Raw genomic sequence first — 19,064 nt, forward strand, 5'->3', positions numbered from 1 at the left:
TCTCCCTGCTTAGGGGCAAGGGTCCCCACTTGGTCAATGGGATTGTGTTGTGGGTGTTGTGGTCAAGGACCCATCAGAGAACAATTGCCCCATACTCAGGTGCAGAGGATCTTCACAGCTGTATGTTCTATTCACAGACAAATGCAGGTGACTTTTTGTTCCTAGCCACTTGCTTTCAAGTTTTCCTGTGCAATTTGCTGAATTTAAAGTGTCAGAAAGAGTGTAACAGGTACCCAGCTTCCAAGGGTGGCTGTTGGACTCGAGAAAGTAGTGCTGTGTAATTTTAAAAAAAAATCAGCACGAATATGTTCTGCTTTAATATTGTTACAGATTAGTTCATTCTAAGGCAGTTCTTTAAGGAAACAGCTTTTGCTTTCTCATTTGTTGAGGATGAATTGGTACAGTAGTTTCCATGGGTACAGTAGGGTCGTTTATTCAATAGATTTCTAATAAACAGCTATTTGGCTTCTTGTTCAGAACTCATTTTAGCTTCTGGACATGCAGCTCCATTCTGCAGATATTTTATGACCAGCTTTTCTGTTATTATTTTTTAACATATTGTCCAAGTCGTTCCGTGAGCACCAGAACTAATGCAGTCTGGTTTTCTAGGGCTTTGTATTTCATGCACAATTGACTTCCATGTCAGAGAAGGYGTAGGGTCCCACTGAAGCTATTCTGAGCTCAGGGTGTTTGTAGTGGCTGTCCCCTGCTTGTTTTTCCCAGGAGTCAGTAAGACGAAGGCTCGCTGAGCCTTTCCCATGCAGACAGTTCTTCACTCAGAGGGTGCTGAGGCCCTGGCACAGRGCACCCAGAGAAGCTGTGGATGCCCCAYCCCTGGAAGTGTTCAAGGCCAGGTTGGAAGGGGCCCTGAGCAGCCTGGYCTGGTGGGTCCATCCCTATCTATGGCAGGGGGTTTGGAACTAGATGATCTTGAAGGTCTCTTTCAGCCMAAACSGTTCTGTGATTTTTTTTTATGACTCATGGCAGCATGCTGAAGGTGTCTCTTCTCCCTGGCCTGCACTCCCTCATTTCCCAAGACTGGCAGGAGTGTGTTAATACCCATCTCATTTGGTCTCTTTGATAGTCCTGGTTTGAATCCACCAGCACATTCAGCCCCACCCTAGAGGATGGACTGGCATAGATAGGAAACCTTGCTCTTCTTTTCCCTTTCTTTTCACTTGTTCAATTCACTTGCGTGTATGGGCTCATTTCATGGATGGTACAGACGCATTACACACTGTCAGCCATGTAAGACTGCACACAGAAAACCTCACCAAGGAGCATCAGCACCTCTGTCACCAACTCAGCAGCTGCAAAGACCTGCAATGACTTCTTCCCTGTTTCCAGCATCACAAAGCAGCAGTGGTCTGTATTACTGCAGGACACTGCTGAAAGGAATTGAAACCAGCAGCAAGCTCCCAGATGCCAAGGGTTTCCTTCCCCAGGCATTTGTATTGAAGGGCAGGGAGGTGATCCCACAAGAATAGCATGTTAATTTAATTAATTGAGGGGACACCGAAGCTTGGGGCCTCCATGTGTCTAATGTAAGCAAGTTCCTATGARTCAGTGAAAGGAAACATCTCTAGAAGACTGGCAGAACTGTCATGAGGTGCTGAAGGAAGACATGGGCAGATGGATCATGCAGAGCAACTCTTGGTTATGTGGGAGAACGATAACAGAAAACGATCAAGGCAACACTGTCAAAAGCTTTGAAGGCTGAAAGTTTGGTTATYCATGGTGTGAAATGGGGGTAGGAGAGTGTCTCCTCATAAATCACTGCCTCACTGATACTGGCACACAAATGCCACCCCTTCTTGTAGCTGTTATTTCCTGTGTGCGGAATGCAGTGCTGTGAGCCCTGAAATGTATCAGAGGGACACAGGAGCTCGGAATGAAGTGAGATTACCCTTCAACTTGCTAATGAAGACTTGAGCTGCTTTTTCTCTCTTCAAAGAGATTAGAGCAGCATAAACACAGAGTGGCCAAGCAGCTAACCTGAGAATTAGAAGGAAATCAGCTCCATCAATTGTTGGTTATGTGCAGCAGTTCCATGGTGTTAGTGGGGATTTTGGAAAAGGCACTGTGAGAGTGCGCCCAGTCAGAGGCTGGTCCTCCCCCAGGGCCCCTCCAGTCAACTGCTTCCACATCGGTGGTTTTTAGGGCTGGGAGCACTCTTCAGCTCCCCCAAACAGTGGGAATTCAGTTCAATTTGCTTTCTCCTATTTAAACTGCACAGAATTGTACTTAATGTCCTTTTGAAAAGCTCGCACWACCCAAAATCGGTTCCTGCAGAAACAGATTGGCTTACTCGGAGGACATTCTCTGGGGAATATACATCATCTCACCACTAGTATTTTCTCCTGAGCACACCAGGAATTTATATGACTCTTTCATAGTCAGCAAGTTAAAAGCAGAGTTCAGCTGAAACAGCCGGGTGGGYCATTGATCTGAACCCAGATGGAGCATCCTAAGGGAATTAAAGGCAAATTGTCGAATTACCCACCACCACAACAGGCGTGGAAAAGTCAATATATGGGATGGGCTCTCCTTACCAGAGAGCCTTAATGAGRGCACTGCTCAGGCTGTCTTGTTATCTATTGCCTCTGCCCAGGGCTGACAYTAAGCTGCATTTATTATAATTGTTGTTGTTTCAGTGGTGGTATAGGATAACTTTGTAGGTTTCCATGGATTCGTTTACAKGCAGAGGACATGTTCAGGTCTCACTCACCGGGTGTTGTAAAGAAAAAGCTGAATCTGTGTCACCTGGACAAGCTGTCTGTTACTGAGCTGGGCTGTGCCATGCTCTGCAAACATCCAGTGTGAGCTCTATCTAGAATGCACTTCTGCACATCAGCATCCAGCAGTGTAACACACGGCTTTTCATTAACAGGAGGCACAGAAGTTACTGTCCTAATTAAGCTAATCACTGAGCTTCTGGGTTATGGAAGATCTCTGGAGATGCATTTAGGCACAACAAGGTCACAGAAGGGTATTTGCATTAGGAAGAGGGTTCTGGTTAAGGGACAGTGCCAGGAAGAAGAGCTTGGCCAAGCCCCAGGTCCTGGTTGTAGGAGGCTGCAGGTGACCAGTCCCCAGTGAGCCAAGCAGGACCCATTGTTGGCTCTGGGCTGGGTTTAGTGGATCTGTGCTCTCAGTCTTCTCTTCCCAGAGAATAAAATGTTATTCTGATTCTTGCTTCAGTCTTAAGAGTATCATGTGGCAATTACTGAGGTGCACCCCAGTTAATAGAGAAAGTGCCAAASTTATCTTGTGTTCTTTCTGCCCCATGAATGTTTTGTGATTCCTCTGCTACCCTGGATGTCTTGTTCACTTTATTTCATGTCCATCCACTGGACTTTCTTTGCTTCTGATTTGATCATCTTCTGCATTTATTTTAGTCTTCAACATCCAGGACATTTTGTAACAGGAGTCAGGTTTTTCATAACTTGGCTGTTTAAAATAGTGTTTCCTTTTGTCTGTTCTAAATCTTCTGCCAGATCTGAGATTATTTTGATTGGCTTCAAACATTTCTGTTAAGAGGAAAAGGTGAATRGCAGCTGCTTGTCAATCTCTCTGTGCATCCCTATAAATTCATTAATTTGTCAAGGTGTTTAATGAGGATCTCAATCTGTATTCATGGGAGGACATTTTAAGGAGATCAGAATTTATTACTCSTGTCCAATTCACTGGTGCAATGTACTTTGGATAAAAATCTGACAGGAAAAAAAAGGGAAGTTTTATGTTGGGTAAGTGAATCAAGTACATGCTTTTAACAAGTATCCATTTCTCCCATCATTCAAATTTGGACCAGAGCCAGAGATGCTTCAAAAGCAGCAGAAACCCCAGCTCAGGCAGGGGGAGTGTGCCAGTATCTCAGGGTAACCAAAGTCTTTTTTTAGTTGTTTTAAATGAATTTTTAAAAAGAAGGAGCACATGTAGTTTCCTCTCTGTTTTTCCCCAGTGTAGCTACAGCCAGAGTGCAGTTAAGCATTCCAGTTCCCAGCTAGTATTTTCTTTGAGGTGCATTTTTGATCTCTGCTCCCTAAGCACGATGACAGCCAGGGGCAGATGCAAATGTCCTCAGTCACTGATGTATCCAGCTGATAGTCCTGAGAGGCACAAAGCACCCAGGCAGGTTGTCTTTTAAGGTTTTATAGTGCTTGCAGATTTGAAAGTGATTTATGTTTCATTCATATAAATTTYAAATGCATGTGTTATGTGTACATCTTGGAATGGAATTGGTGAGGATGGGAGACGAGACACTTCTCAAATTTTTGCAGACTCTTTCCCAAGCCTTCAAAATTGTATTTCCTCTAGATGAGGTTCMGATGAGTTTTAAGTGTCCATTGGTAGTGTGGAGGTGACTGTCAATTTCCCAAAGCAAACAGATCTTGTGATAGATTTTCTGTGCTGGTGATAGTCATGGTGTGACTTACACACAAGTAGTAAATCAAACCAGTAACATGTAACATGTATAGTCCACAAAGTAACAAAAAATGCTTCTGTCTGTTAGAAAATATATTCAGATATACTTGAAAAAGGTCTAAGTACTGGACAAGGTCTTTTTTCTACCTTAATGAAATCAAGCAAAATCAACTAGTAATAATTCAGTAGTAGTACAGCTATAATTTGGATGTCCARGGGTTGTGGTGTCTCAGTGCTTTGACTCATTCTAGTTTTGAACTGATCCTCTTCATAAGGCTGAAACACCAAATCAAGGGACAGGACGCTTGGGCTAGGACTGGTCTGGTGCCTCGACTGCATCCATCTATTTAGGAGGAAGTCTTCCTACTTACGTGATTTTCTGTGATTTAACACTCCCTAAGTGATCAACCTCCTCTCCTTGGCTGCAGCCAACTCTACCTGGGGGTTTCAGGTGAGCTGCAGCCAAGCAAGGCTCCCAAGCCCACAGAATCCGGTGTTTTTATCCCAGTGTGGTTATAGCCAGTACATGCTTAACAACCTTTAAAAAAAAACAAGCAAAACTTTGAAGGTAAAGGTTGGACAAGATAAGCTTAAATYTCATTTTAGGCCTCTTTCTGTATTTTAAAGCAGAAGTAGTTAAATGGTGCTGAGGTCTTTTGGAAATTCAGCTTTATCTAGATTTTTATATTAGGACAAGGCAAAGTTAGCAGTGTTTAACAGAGCAGGTGCCATCAGATGGGACAGGAGCTAAAATTTGCTACTGGATTGATTTTTGTAATATCTGCAGGGAATATGAATTTCTTTTCCTTAACAACTGCTCAAATGTGTTTCTTTTGAGGCAGGCACCTGGGGAAAGAAGTGCCATGTGATTATCCTTAGAATAATCCCCATGCATTGAAGGGCTGAGGGAGTTCTTTATTACCCACATCYTTCTGACTGCTCCTAATTTCTAGAAGTGTGTTGTAAAGTCTTAATATTATTTTAGAATAGCTGTACATAAGAGAGCCATATTTCATCTATATTAAAATAGCAACTGAGACCAATTTGTTTATAATTCCAGTAACAGATGTSCATGTTATTGTCTGTATGTACATTCTTTCCACTCCCAGCTGTCAGATGCACACATTTGCTGCATTCTTGCTGCATCTCAACACGAGCTATGTACAGTCATCTCTACCTATTTCTCCTTTTCCTACTGGTTCCATGGGAGCAAAATATTTTTACAATGAGACAAGTTATTTTCTGACGGCACTGAAAGAGAGAGAACTAGAGATTAAGGGCTTTATACAGACTTAGATAAACTCCGGCAATAATAACAGGGGAACTYTGCCTGTCTGGAATATTATCCCCTCAGCCAGTAATTCCTATCCTCCTTGTTCCTTTGGGAAAGCCCACATGTCACATACTCAAGATTCTTAGATATCCAAGGACCATGTGTCTTCAATACTCTAGACTGCAAAAATGCAGTGGCAAGCATAGATCCAAATGATCTAATTAACCCAACAATAAATAGTTTGTCTAGAGGCCATTTGGAGCAGAGGGCAGCACTRATGAAGAAGATAAAAAGCCAAAGCCTGTTCTGTCTCATTGCCACAGCTTTTGCAAAACTCAAACAAGGAGTTTTGATCTGTAAAACCATGTATTGGGGCTGCTCAGGTGCCAAAGTCCGTCTGTGAATGCAGAAGGTGTCAAAAATAGACAAACTATGGGGGTGTTTCCTGTGTTTTTTTTGGAGAGACAATGAAATATGTTTAATTCTAAAGAGATAATAATTTTCTGATATTTTTCTCAGTAAAAATAATACTGCAGAGGGCCTGACTGAGTGACAAATTGGTTCATGGTTTAATTTTATAAGTAAGGAAGAAGTTGAAATACATGTACTGAAATGTATAAAGGCTTCATTCTTTTCAGCATTGAGTCGTGTGTATGGGAGCCAGGGAAGGACCCTGAGGTGTTGTGCAGGTTAAGGTGCAGCTCTCTGCTGCTTGCTGGAAGGGGCAGAAAGTCAAACTCAGCCTCAGTGAGGCTGGTTGGGATGGTGTTCCTGGAAAAGTGATGACCTTCATGGGCACATCCCGAGCAAATCCATTGCTTCTCTCACTCCTGACACATCTCTGCAGCTTGTCACCAGCTCCAGTRCTCAGCTGGAGTAAAGGAACACTTCTTTCTGGACTGAAAAATACCTTGGCTGCAGAGGTGTGTGCTGTATTCAGGGTGTGTATCACACCTTTTAAAACTGCCAGCAACACTCAGCATTGTCAGATATTTCTGAGTTTATTTTACCCTTGGAGAATTGGAGCCCTTCAGGTCTTACTGAGTAAACCTGGAAAGGAACAGGCAGTATTCACAATTACTTTTACTGCCTTTATGTTGCTGTCTGTTATAGCTGTGGCGCTTATTGTTTGCCTTTAAATGCAGGCTTTTTTAGAGGAAAAAAAGAGAGAGCTAAATTTATCTCACAAAATTTCATTTGTCCAAGAGTTCAGCTTGCTCTGGCTCYGTTATCCTGACTCCTGCTGYAGTCCASAGTGAGAGGAGTGGCTGTAGAGCTCAGCTCATCTGAAGAGGGAGGTGCCTGCCCTTCCTCGAGTGAGGACTGAGCTGTCAGGTCAGACTTGACTCCCATGTTATGAATCCCACCCACACATCTCCCCAGTCCTTATGTAACAGAGGTTGCTCTGAAATCTGTTTGATAAGAGCCTGCTGGGGCAATATTTGCAGTTCATCCTTTGCTGCAAGTCTCTGGTTGTAGCACAGGTATATTTAGACGGTGCCATGATTAAAATCCCTTTCCAGCTCAGATCCCAGGAAAGCACGTTAGTAAAATAATCTTAAATTCACATCTTTTGTATTTGCTTATCCCACCCTGGATGCAAACAGAGCAAATCCCTTGTACAAGGGCTTTCAGTCTGTGGTAGGTTTCCTCACAGCAGCACAGCTCTTCATTCTCTGCCAGGCAGGCTGGAGATGGACAGGGAACAGGGCTGCAATTAGACACCCAAGTCTGAAAAAACACTGTCTGGCCTAGGAAAAGTCCAGCCTAGGTGCAGCTTGTCTTTGGTTCTCACGTAGAGATGCAGAGTCACAGCGGTATATGAGTTGTGAGTCACTGCAGTGTGCCTGGGAGCACCCCTGCAGCCCTGCTGACCTGGGCACTGCCACACAACATTGGCACATCTTAACAGGCACCTCCTGCTCCACCATCCCACCCCCTGGAGCACAGCTGAACACTGAGCACAGTGTCTTCAGCCCACACCTGCCCCCGTGTTGTGCTGCAGCAGGTTCCCAGTGTGGACATTCCAACCCTRAACAATCAAGGACCTAGCAAGCAACTGGCAGAACGTGTTGTGGCATTTTATATCCCAGGGGCTGTGAAGGTGTTGTGTAGTGCCTGAAATTCCTCTCCAGGCAGGTGCAGGCTGCTTGCTCCAGCTCCCTGCTGGCTCTGACACTGTTGGGCAGAAGGGAATCCTAGAGCAGGTTTAGGGGAGATTTCCCCCATCCAAGGCCAGGATGCTGACTCTGTTGTGCTGCAGTCTGTGCACAGGCTTTGCCTCTATGTCCTGCCATTCCTACAGACTATTGTGTGTTCTTCACCCCAGCCCCACGTGACTCTTGKCTCTGAAGATTTGTTGAACTTGGCTTCAGGGGTATCATAAGGTTTGCACTTAAGAGCTGTTTCCAAGGGTCATCAGGATGGTAATACTGGGTGGATTGGAATCATCAAAGCTAAAGTGGTTTATTCACTAGCCATGTGCTGGAGAGAGCTGCTGCTGGGGCTGGAGAGGGTCTCTGTGGCTGTCCTTGTGACAACCAGGCTTGTTACTGTCACCTTGGGTAACGTCCTGTTGTGTCCTAGTGCTTATCAGGAGGGCAAGCAGCATATCCAGCTTCCCACTGTTGCTTGAGTAAGGGCCACCTCTTTCCTCTGGGGACCTTCCCTGCCAGGGAACAACCTCCCATATTTTGGTTGCTGGATCCAGTCCTGCTTGACTTAGAATAAAGCAACCTGTCTTGGAAAATGGTAGAAACACAGAGGCAATATGCAGAAATAAAAAATAACTGCAAATAATTACATCTCTCTGCCATTCAACACAATGAAATGAAAATGTTATCCAAGTCCTGGCAGAGAAAGTGCAGTTTCTTTGGAGTGACTGGAGGTGCTTCCTCCTGGGCAGAAGTGCCTCTCCTCACTAGCAGAGCCATGTTCCAAACTGCATTTTCATGCAACAGGATCTTTCTTTTGCAGGAGAAGATTTTTGTTTTCTCAAAAAACTCTCCTTTTCCCTTACACAAGAAACAAGCTGTCTGCTGTATGTCCCAGTCCAAAACCAGTTTAAGGCAGGCMAGCTTTTGCTCTTGCCCAAAGGCAGCTGTTGTAGAGGGTCAAATCCTTTATCCAGGGCCTGCTTTCACTGTTGCTCACGGTGTGTCTGTTCTATCAACTAAACCGTCTCAGGAGACTTCAAAGACATTTGCATYGGTGCCTTGAGTAGTTAATTAAGTTGAAGAAGATGGAAATTAGTAAAGGAATTATCAGGTGAACTAGCTAAGGGGGAGTCAGCAATACACTGTGTTGAAAGATGAGCTCCTGGGCTGGAGGGAGCTCCCAGTTGTGCTTCCCAAGMCAGGCCTAGACCCCATCCTGGTTAACAGCCCCATTAAAACTGGCACAAGTGATAGGAAATGCATTCMTGAGATTAATTGGTGGCATAGTGCTGGGAAAAGCTGTCACTATTGAAGAGGATAGTGGATACCCATGGCAACCAAAATAAGAGAAATAGGGTGAAATTCAATATTTCAGAATTAGGTCTACAGCTGGGGATTAATGGCTGGAAATAGCAAAGGAGAGAATTAGGGATGTACCAGTTGGTGGCAGAAAGTCTGTGAAATGCTAATGTGATGCATTCCTAAAAAAGGCAAGTGCAGTCCTTGTRTTCAGTGTTATTGCCAGTGAAGAAAAGGAGATGTTCTTTGTGCTTCTGACCACCCRCAGTTAAGAAAAGCTAATGCCAAGCAGAAAAGGTGAAGAAAAGAGCTAGAGGAGTGATCCAGAGCACTGGAGAGCCTGTCAGGTGTAAAGAAGGGAAAATCCCTTTGTGTAGCAAGGCAGCATGGATGCTRAGAAAGTGTGGAACTTGCTGTCTAAATGTCTCAAAGAGTGAACACCAAGAAAAAACCCARCAATTGAAACTACAGGACTGTATTGGCAAAGACCAAGTGGATCAGGAAGRAACTTAGACCAGAAATTGAAAAAAGAAATCCACCTGTCAGAGGAGGTGCCCTGGACCAGCCTTCTGGCAGGAATGAGGTCAGAAATCTCAAAGTGCTCTTGTGCTGGGCACTGAGCAGGTTTAGGAGAATACAGAATTGATCTTGCATGGCAGAGCTGGCACTTGTCTCCATCACCCACAGCATCTCTCTGTGTTCCCACAGAGTCCTCAGCACACACTCCCAGGACAGTGTGCAGAGGAGTCATCAGTCAAGTGGCTCTTTGGAGCAAATCCTAAAAGTATTACCTAAAGACACCGTAATTCTTGCATCCTAGCACATTCATTTACACTGCTCATCCCTTGGCTTCTAGGTAAAAGCTAATTTTATCTCCATTCATTTGGGCTTTTTTTTTTTTTTTTTACCATCTGAGTCTTGGTTTATCCTAAATCCTCTCTGGTCACAGTCACCAAACAGGGGTGTTGGGAGGGATGTATGTGGGAGTGATCCAGAAGACAGCAGAGAGGGACTGTGTTCTCCACTGCAGCTCAGGACTGAGGCAACAGCTACAGAGCTACASTTTTACAGCAGTGAGAAGCTGTGAGGGGAGAGGTGACCTCCCAGGAAAATGCCACCACGATTGCTGCCTCCAGGCCTTTCTGCACGTGGRGCCTAAAGCATTCTCACTGTGGTTGTTTGCTTTGGCAGGACCAGCCAAGGTATGAACCAGACTGTATCACTGCTCTTGGATTGATATCAGCTCTTCAGCCCAGCCATGAGTAGTACTTAAATTAGTAATAACAATTTTATAAATAAAATATCATTGTACTTGCTGAAGTGAATAAAATAGACATGAATGCATTAGATTGGGATTTTAATGGCTTAAATCTGTTGCTGAATTATTCCCTTCTAATCGTAGTTYGACTGCAAGAACGGCATTAGAGCCAACTGGAGAAGCAAATCGGTGTTGGGAACTGCAGTGGGGTATTAATGGGAACTTAGCCCAGGAAAAGACTGCTTCTCAGACCAGCAGCACTGAGCAGGAGCTCTGCTCTAGCAGACATCTCCATCCTATTTCCTTCCCTGCTGTGACTGGGGTTCAGCACATCACAGAACCAGCTRCATTTCCTCTCCTGTTCTCAGTCCAGCCTTGAAACACAGCAGTTTGTTCATGGCCAGCATATTTCCCTGGCCTTCCTCCGGAGCTGCTGAGATGCTCCATGGCTCTGGCCCTGTGTGGRTTCTGCCACACGCTTGTGTGCTTGCTTAAAGTTGAGAAATTACAATACATTATCTGATACTCCTTCCCCCTGACATTGTTACCCCCACCTCCAGCTGTCCTGGCAGTTCATGGCACGGCACTTGGACCACAAACCAAGCTCACCAGGCAAAGCTGTCTGACCATTGGGAGGACTTTAATTTCACCCATTGCTGCAAAAATTTTCCAGCATTTTCACAAGATCACTATTGGTGTTCYTGCAGTCTGGTACTACTCTTTCCAATTGTGTGTAAGACATTTTGTGCTGCAGCTTTCTGCTTCAGGTTTTAATAATATTCAGATTGAAAGTAATTCAGTCTCCTCAATTTCTCATATTTCCTCTAGCATGCCTCTCAAATTTGATGTAGTTTGAAGAAAGCCAGCTCTGCTGCATGCCTAAAGAGCATTTGGGTGTTCTTTGTTTAGTGATCTCATTCCCTCCCATCCATTCCCATTCCATCATTGTATTAYTTGAAGAAACCCCAGTGTGTTCCATATGTTGAGTAATCAAATGGTAGCAAAGATCTTGGATAAAGTATTCAGTGCTGGGGGGTTCAGGAAGGAGAAACTCAAAACTTTGTATCTTCAGAGAGAAACTGCCGGTTCCTTGCACGCTGTTCTCAGCTTCCCAATTTGAATCCAGAGTTGTGAAAATGTGGAAACTGTGAAAATATGAGCTGCGAACACTGGGAAGCTGTGAAGCAGGGAAATGGGTGGGGATTTGCAATCTCTCTTGAATGCAAAGGTTATAGATTCTAGTTGGAAACTCAATTCTCTGAGAAATTTTTGTCACTATAGCAGCAAGAGAAAGCACGGCCAAGGTGGCAGAATTGTTTTGGTTGTAAAAACCTTTCATTTCTTTGCTCATAACTTCCTGGCATTTTTGTATTTAAGGCAGAGTTCTTCAGACCTGGCCTCTGCCAGGCAAGGCAAATTTCCTTTGAGCAAAGCCAGTTGCTTTGTTTCTGAACCTAGAAGTSAGAAGCAATAATAATGGTAATAAAATAGACTTCCATTTCACTTTATTTTTCTTTTGAATACTTTGTAGCAAGGGTGTGGAAGGTAATGTTTCATGTAGGAGCAGCCTTGGGTGAGGAGCTGCACCATGCATTGGCCCAGGGAAAATAGAGTTTGATTTGTGTGAAGTTCTGCTGTTAGAAAATCACCTGCTGGGCTTGGCAGTGCCGTGYCCCTCAGCTGGCAGTGGTGAAGAACTCACCTGTTCTCTTGGTCCTGAAGGGAATTTTTTGAAAGAGGGAAAGCCCAGTCATGGATTTAGCAGGTGACACAGGGAGGTGTCTCTGGCTAGTGCTGTCAAATTCCTGGGGCTCGCAGAAGCCAAGAGCAACCGTGGTTTTTSAACACAGGTCCACGGAATCTGTAGCTGCTTTGTTGTGACTCAGCGTGGAAGCAAATGTATCCTTCCAGAGGGAAGGTGACCTGTGCCCCCAGGRATGGGAATGCGGTGGTGCCTCCTGGAGCCAGAAGAGCTTTATGGCTGCAGCAGTGGCTCCCCATGAGCCCTTTCCCTCCATCCATGCTGTTCACAAGGCTGATGAAACCCTGTGCTGCAGTACATGAAGGCAGTTCATGGTTGAGCCTGCTGCTGCTGSCATGGAAAATGTGTTGTCAGCAGAGCTGAGGGTCCCGCGTGGGTGAAGCTGCCTCCAGAGCTCATGCCCTGCCTGAGCTAAGCGCTCTGAGAGCCAGGGCAGACYCAGCAGTGACCAAGTGGGAGCTGAGATATCCAAATGGACCTGCTGGCCCCGTCAGTGGTAACTTCTGATAGGAACAGTGGGGCAGCTGCATTATTAGAGACTTGGAGCACCCCATTACCTGAAGGTCCCCTACCCACCATGACTGCAGATAATGGGGTACTCGCCTCAAATAAATAATTCCTTCTACTTGGAATCAAGTTAGAATGGCAGGAGCCTGAACTGTGCTTCAGCAAGCTGTCATATCCCAAATCCCTGCATATCCTTAACCTATGACATGTGTCTGAACACATTCAAAGGTTGGACATTAGCAGGCAGGGARTGTTGAGGAGAAGGTGCAGTGTTCCTTGAAGGTATCAGCTGACACTGTACTGAGGAACAGGGAAGTTGACATCCCTCTTGACAAACCTCACTTCATAGTGCCTTCTAATGCTGCTGAATGGACATATAAATTCCCTGCCAGGTCAGCCATTCATCACAAACACGTGTAGATTTAATTGCTAATTAGTTTTCCCTGGCTAGTGTAGATTTTTTTCCCTCAGAGTGTGAAATGTAGAAGAACTTTGTGAGAACCAGCCACAAATGAGTTGGCTGTAATCGGTGTTCCCTCACTTGGGTGACAAGTAACAGTTCATCAGCCCTTAATTAGCTTGGACTTTTTGAGAGCATTTTCCAATTTTTTGACAGGGAGATACACATCTTTTTTCTCTTGTAGCAAAACAAAGTAATTTTGCCTTGAATTGACAAATTGGGCTGTGTTTGTTGGTGTTTTCTTCCTTGTGATGATGAGTGAAAAGCTGCATGTCGTACCTGGATTGCTGAGCAAATTCAGTTCGTGTCTCATGTCACACAGCAAAGAACACTGATTGTACAAGAAAGAGAGTTTGAGCTCAGTTTAATTAACTCGTGAATGGGCAACCAGCAGTGTTTRGAGTGATGCATTAATGTGGAGAAGAGCTTTTAGACAGCTCATCAGCATCAGAGAAACTTTGTCTTTTGTGTCTGTTGGAGGTGAGTGCTGTTTCTSTTGGTTGCATAGGCAGAAAGGCTGCGGCAGCAGGGAAATAAAGTCGCTGCCAATTAGTCAGGTCCCAAAAAGTGTCCCACCCGGAAAACTTTCTGCCTGTCAGTCACCTGCCTGGTTTGTGAGCCCCTGGGGAGACTCTGCAGGGAGGGTGCCCGTGCTGCAGCCGGGCAGGTGACCTCATAGCAGTGCCACAGTGGGCTGGAGCTCAGGACTGCCCAGATCTCAATTTCTTCCTAAAGTACATTTGAAAACCAGTTGTTACTCAACATTCCAGATAACAGATTTTTACTTTCTGCATAAGTAATTGAACCAGACTTCTGCTAAGACAGATTGTGTTTGCTCACAATCTTTTAAAAGCAAAAGTCTCTTAGATCAAATTCTAATCTCTTAAGCAGCACGCTTGTGGCTGGAGAAGGCCAGATTATTAATGCTCTGGATTGCTTTGTTAAAATAGTCCAAGAATTTTATGTATTAGCAGCCTGCAGTGCAGATGCAGAGGGTTCTTTTCACTTGGTCGATTCACTTGTTAAATTTCAGCTTTATTCAACTCTGGGAAACCAATGACAGATTACTAATGTGGAAAAGCTTGTATGGCCCTTCTCAGTCTGTGAATATAAGCAAGACTTACGGATCTGAGCTTTACTAGTTCTGCAGTGTTAGAGGTCTTTAATTGCAGTCAGCGCCATTCCCTCAAAAAATACATTGTTTAATAAAGCTTTGTACATGCAATATGCATTTTTCAGAAGCTTCTCTTTCTTTTCTTATGGGTCTGGCACAGTGAAGTTAATTTATGTACCTAAATACATGCTGTTTGATTTTAATTGAATAACAGTTTCTCTCCAACTAGGGCTTATCATGCATCACCAAAAAAATAATAGTAATTTAGATTTAAAGAATAGTTTAATCAGGTTTGCTTCAAAAAGGCCCTAAAATCACAAATGTAATTGAAATTAAAATTTTTATTTAAATTCTTTCTCCTCTCACTGACTTCAATGATGATTGAAGTTGCTTATGTAAATCTATTAATTGAATCARGCCAATCCTGCTATGAGTTCCCCACTGCGCAGTCTCAGCCTGAAAGTAGTGACAATTGAGGGATTGGAAATACCTAAAGATGTTCGTAAAAGAAGAGTCAAATCTGTCATTTTTACCTTGTTTTATGTAGCAAGAGAGTCACATTTCCGTCACATCTATGACCACCAAACCACTCAGTTATTTATGCTGAAACAAAAGCAGGATGCACACCCAATTGAGCAAATGGGATGAAAGCCCCAGATCCCAAATAATGTTGGCCTCAGTTAAAAAACACTTGGGTACAGCCCTGTCTTGGAATACCCAGGAAGATGTGCCTGTTCCTGGCACTGGGACTGGGCTCTGGCTCCTGCCTTACAGGCTGTGCCTCAGAGCCAGCCTGGCTGCCAYGGCCAGGGCTGATGGGATGTCCCTGGAAAGGGTKGGCACCCTGGTGGCAGCCCGGCTTCCTCTCACCAGGGTTTGGAAATAACATGTGGCACTTTGTGGTTTGTGTGAGCAAGGCTAGTTGTAAAGAAAACTTACGGGTAACACTGTGGCACCTTGTGGATCCAAAGAAGAGACCCAGCTTTGCTTCCAGTGGGGCTGCCAGAAGAGTTTGAGAGGCTCACACCAGGGTTCTCCAGTATGGGAGATTTCCTCCTCCTATCTCCATGGCTAAGGCTCAGCTCTGAGAGTGTGGGTAATGTTGGTTGGAGGAAAAGCTCTGTTAGGGCCCTTCTCTTTACTCAAGGTATTCAGTTGTGCTGCTAAATGACACGGCCTGTTGGATTCCAGATTGTCCAGCTGATACATCACCTCTCCTTTTTCTTGTCTTCCAGGTTATTTCCAGGATTTGTTGAACAAGTCAGAAAAGGCCCTTTATGATGCTTTTCCAAGCATGTACGGAGAATTGTACACTCAGAACGCAAAGGTCTTCAAGGACTTGTACAGCGAGCTGCGCCGCTACTACCGGAGCTCCAACATCAACTTGGAAGAGGCGCTCAATGAGTTCTGGACACGCCTGCTGGAGCGGCTCTTCAAGCTGCTGAACCCCCAGTACCACATCACGGACGAGTACCTGGACTGCATGGTGAAACACGCCGAGCAGCACAAACCCTTCGGGGAGGTGCCCAGGGACCTSAAGGTGAAGGTGACCCGAGCCTTCATCGCAGCACGTTCCTACGCGCAGGGCTTCCTCGTGGGCAGCGACGTGGTCAAAAAGGTGTCTCAGGTATGCTGGGCTTCTCCATCCTCACCTTGGCAGGAGCCAGTCATCTGCTGCTTTTGGGGAGGGGGGTTATTTCCCCTTATATTCTCATTGCAAAGTAAGCAGATGCTTTCCATTTTAAAATTAAACTACTTTAGAGTTATTCGTCGGTGGGAGGGAGCAGCAAACCTGGTCTTCTGCAGGTGCTGACAGCAGCTCTGAGGCTCTGAGATGTAACTCCCCACAAATCAGCTTTTGCCTCATGTTAACCTGTGTAGCAGAGTGCCAAGGAGATGTCACTCAGCCAGGCTGCAGAGCCATTCCATTGCTTGCCCAGACTCCTCRTGCTTCCCCGATGTGCCTCTACATCACGCTGCTGTGTTTTCCTCCTTGATGGAGATGTGCTGCAGGGTGATTGCCATGAGTGTGCTGGGAATACAGGCAGAGGGATGRGTTTCAGAGGCTGGCAGTGGGACTGCTGTGTCTGTTTATGTAGCCTGTCTATTTGTACAGCCTCTGTGTACAGAGAGGGAATTTGTAAAGTGCATTGAGATCCTCWGGGATGAAAGGTGCTATATAAATGTAAATTAACATGACTGAATCCAGGGTTCCAGAAGGAAGRAAATTGTCTGTATTCTTTACTGCAGAAGCAGCCTTTCAGAGCCAGAAGAATGTGATTCTCCAGAAACAAGATAGTCAGACTTCTCACACAGGTAGCCAGGAGAAAATCGACAGTAAAAAAAGTGGCTTGCATGATGCATGTGGAGATGGGAATTAGTAGGTGTGAGAATCAGGGTGTGACTAAACTGTGAGTGTAAAAATCCAGAATSACAATTCACTTCCTTGGAAAGTAACGTGTGGCGATGCGTAGCAGAGGACGGTACCACTTAATGCAGCAAATCCAGTCTTTGATCTTGGGAAGAAACATTAATGTGGTAACAGTGACAAATGCTTTAATTTATCAATGTGGGACTGTAAAACTGCTCAGCTACCCAAAAGCCTTCGTACATCTCATTAACATCACACTCTCCTGACACTTAAGACAGATAAAAGAGGAGAATGTTGTAATTTCAGGGGGACAAAAGCAAAATACTTTTSATAAATCCTCTGAATGGCAAAGATTTCTGGCTCAATGGCTGTGATCCTGCATGTAGCTGAGACTGGTGGGTAAAGCAGGCTGGCTGGGCACCTGCAGGCATGGTATCAGCCAAAGGGAARGACCTGAGATACCAACATGCAGCATATTTTCTCCCACCTTCTTATAGGCTTCTGACCCAGTGGATTTGGATTCTAGTGCCCCCCTTTCTCAATTTTCCTTCTCTTGGGCCTCACYTATCAAACAGGATGTGAGGCACATGACAAGTCAGAGATCCTCCTTTTCTCTCAGCTTTTCCCAGCCCTTTCCTTCAGGATGGAGGGTTTTCTAGGAGGGTCCCAACCATTCTTCTCTCACAGGAGCCCTCTCTGGTGTTGCAGTTAACCCACTCTGTTGGTGTTGGTGGACCAATTTCATGAACTGAGTTGAAAAACCTCAGCACAGCCTCCCTGAGAGCTAACTTTGTTATGAGAACCAAAACTGGCTCATTTCCTGTCTTCTTTACCCACTTTATTAGTTGTGGATTTACATTTGTGTCAAATGMATGTGAAGTGCTGGGCTCAACCCACAGCTGGCACCTTTGTCATAGTAATTTTTCATGTTGCTCTATGCTTATGACATTAGAAGAAGGTCAGAAACTGGGATGCAACTTTCCTGTCAKCTGGTAGCAGCAGTCTTTAAAAGCAGCTCTTTGAACTGCAATTTCATATGGAGCACTGGTGAGTGTTTTGGTCAGGAAGTCTGAGAAAGCCTGTTCAAATGGACACTTGGAAATGAATTAGGCAGCTTTGGACTTTGGGGAAAAAACAGATTACTTTGATTTTATTTATTTGCAAATCCCAGGAAAACTACAGATTTTTACTAAACCCCTCCTGGTTTCAGCTTCTCAGACACTTCAGTTCAGTGTATCCTCTGTATCCTGTCACTGTTTCAGGTCCTTGTGCAGAGGCAGCATTACTGGGCACTCCACAGAAGGACTGATGCTGTTTGCCAGAGTTCCTGGCTGTCTTAAAGTGRGGGAGAGGCTCCCTGAGTGAGCTACAGATGTTAGATATTGTGAGATTTCTTTAATCCCTGCTGCCCTCCACTGTGCCCAACGGCTGTTTCTTCCCAGCCTTTGGTGCCTCAGTCTCAGAGGGAGCCACAGCCTCAGGCAGCCCTTGGCCAGTGGCTGGTAGGGATAGGAACAGGAGCCCTGTGTGGGAGTGAGCCCTCTGTGTCCTGCTGGGCATAAATAGTTTGAGGGCAGACAGGGAGAAAATGGCAAAGCCATTTTTCATCTTTACTGCCATCCCAGCTTTCAAGGCAAAGTCACCCTGACAGACTGCAGGCTCTGACACCGAGTTCTGAAACTTCAGATGCCGTGGMTGCTGCCACCCTGACCCAACCCAGCGGTGAAAGTGCTGCCATCAATGCTGGGACCCGGGGCGTGGTTGGTGTGGCTCTCTGGCAGGGCTGGGGGTGGGTGTGCAGGTTGGCACCCTGCCCTGACACAGAGTGAGGGGTTACAATGGGCCATGCCTGGGTGAGGGCTGGGGCAGCAGCTCTGTGTTCACGTACAGGTTYTGTGATTCTGTGGCTGTGCTTTCAGCACAAAGTGCAGGTTTTCATTGAAGTTGCACAATGGCAGTGTGGTTTTCATTGCCTGCATTTAGTAGCAACTGCCAAAATGACAACAGCCACAAAATCCCCAGTGCAGGGCACTCAAGGAAGGGGCTCCCCCAGGGATGCSACCTTGTGCTGCGTGCCAGGGAGAGAGAGAACAAATATCCCAGCTCTGTTTAGGATCCTGTTCGTTCGTTGGGAGATTGGCAGCTGCCCAAAACCAGGATTTGCTCCAGCTCTGAGCATCATGCAAACAGCAGAGGGCCTTATGCTGGTGGAGTCACTGCCTGCCAGCTGCTGCACAGACCCTCCCTGTGCCCAGACCCTCACGTGCCCAGAAATCTCACTGTACCCAGAGACCCTCACTGTGCCCAGAGACCCTCACCGTGCCCAGAGACCCTCACCGTGCCCAGAGACCCTCACTGTGCCCAGAGACCCTCACCATGCCCAGAGACCCTCACTCTGCCCAGAGACCCTCACTGTGCCCAGAGACCCTCACTGTGCCC

At 45.5% G+C, this 19,064-nt stretch overlaps 1 protein-coding gene across 1 annotated transcript in view; it reads left to right on the forward strand.

Moving 5' to 3' along the window:
- The window catches only part of GPC1 (glypican 1), a 191,824-nt gene that overhangs the window by 150,300 nt on the left and 22,460 nt on the right, over positions 1-19,064 (forward strand). The window contains exon 3 of the mRNA XM_057374252.1: positions 15,490-15,881. Coding sequence (XP_057230235.1) covers positions 15,490-15,881 — 392 coding nt within the window. The remainder of the gene's footprint in view (positions 1-15,489; positions 15,882-19,064) is intronic.

Source organism: Malurus melanocephalus, unplaced genomic scaffold (genome assembly GCF_030028575.1).
Source record: "Malurus melanocephalus ecotype Western Australia unplaced genomic scaffold, MMel_1.1 scaffold_220, whole genome shotgun sequence".
In the NCBI taxonomy this organism is placed as follows: Eukaryota; Metazoa; Chordata; class Aves; order Passeriformes; family Maluridae; genus Malurus; species Malurus melanocephalus.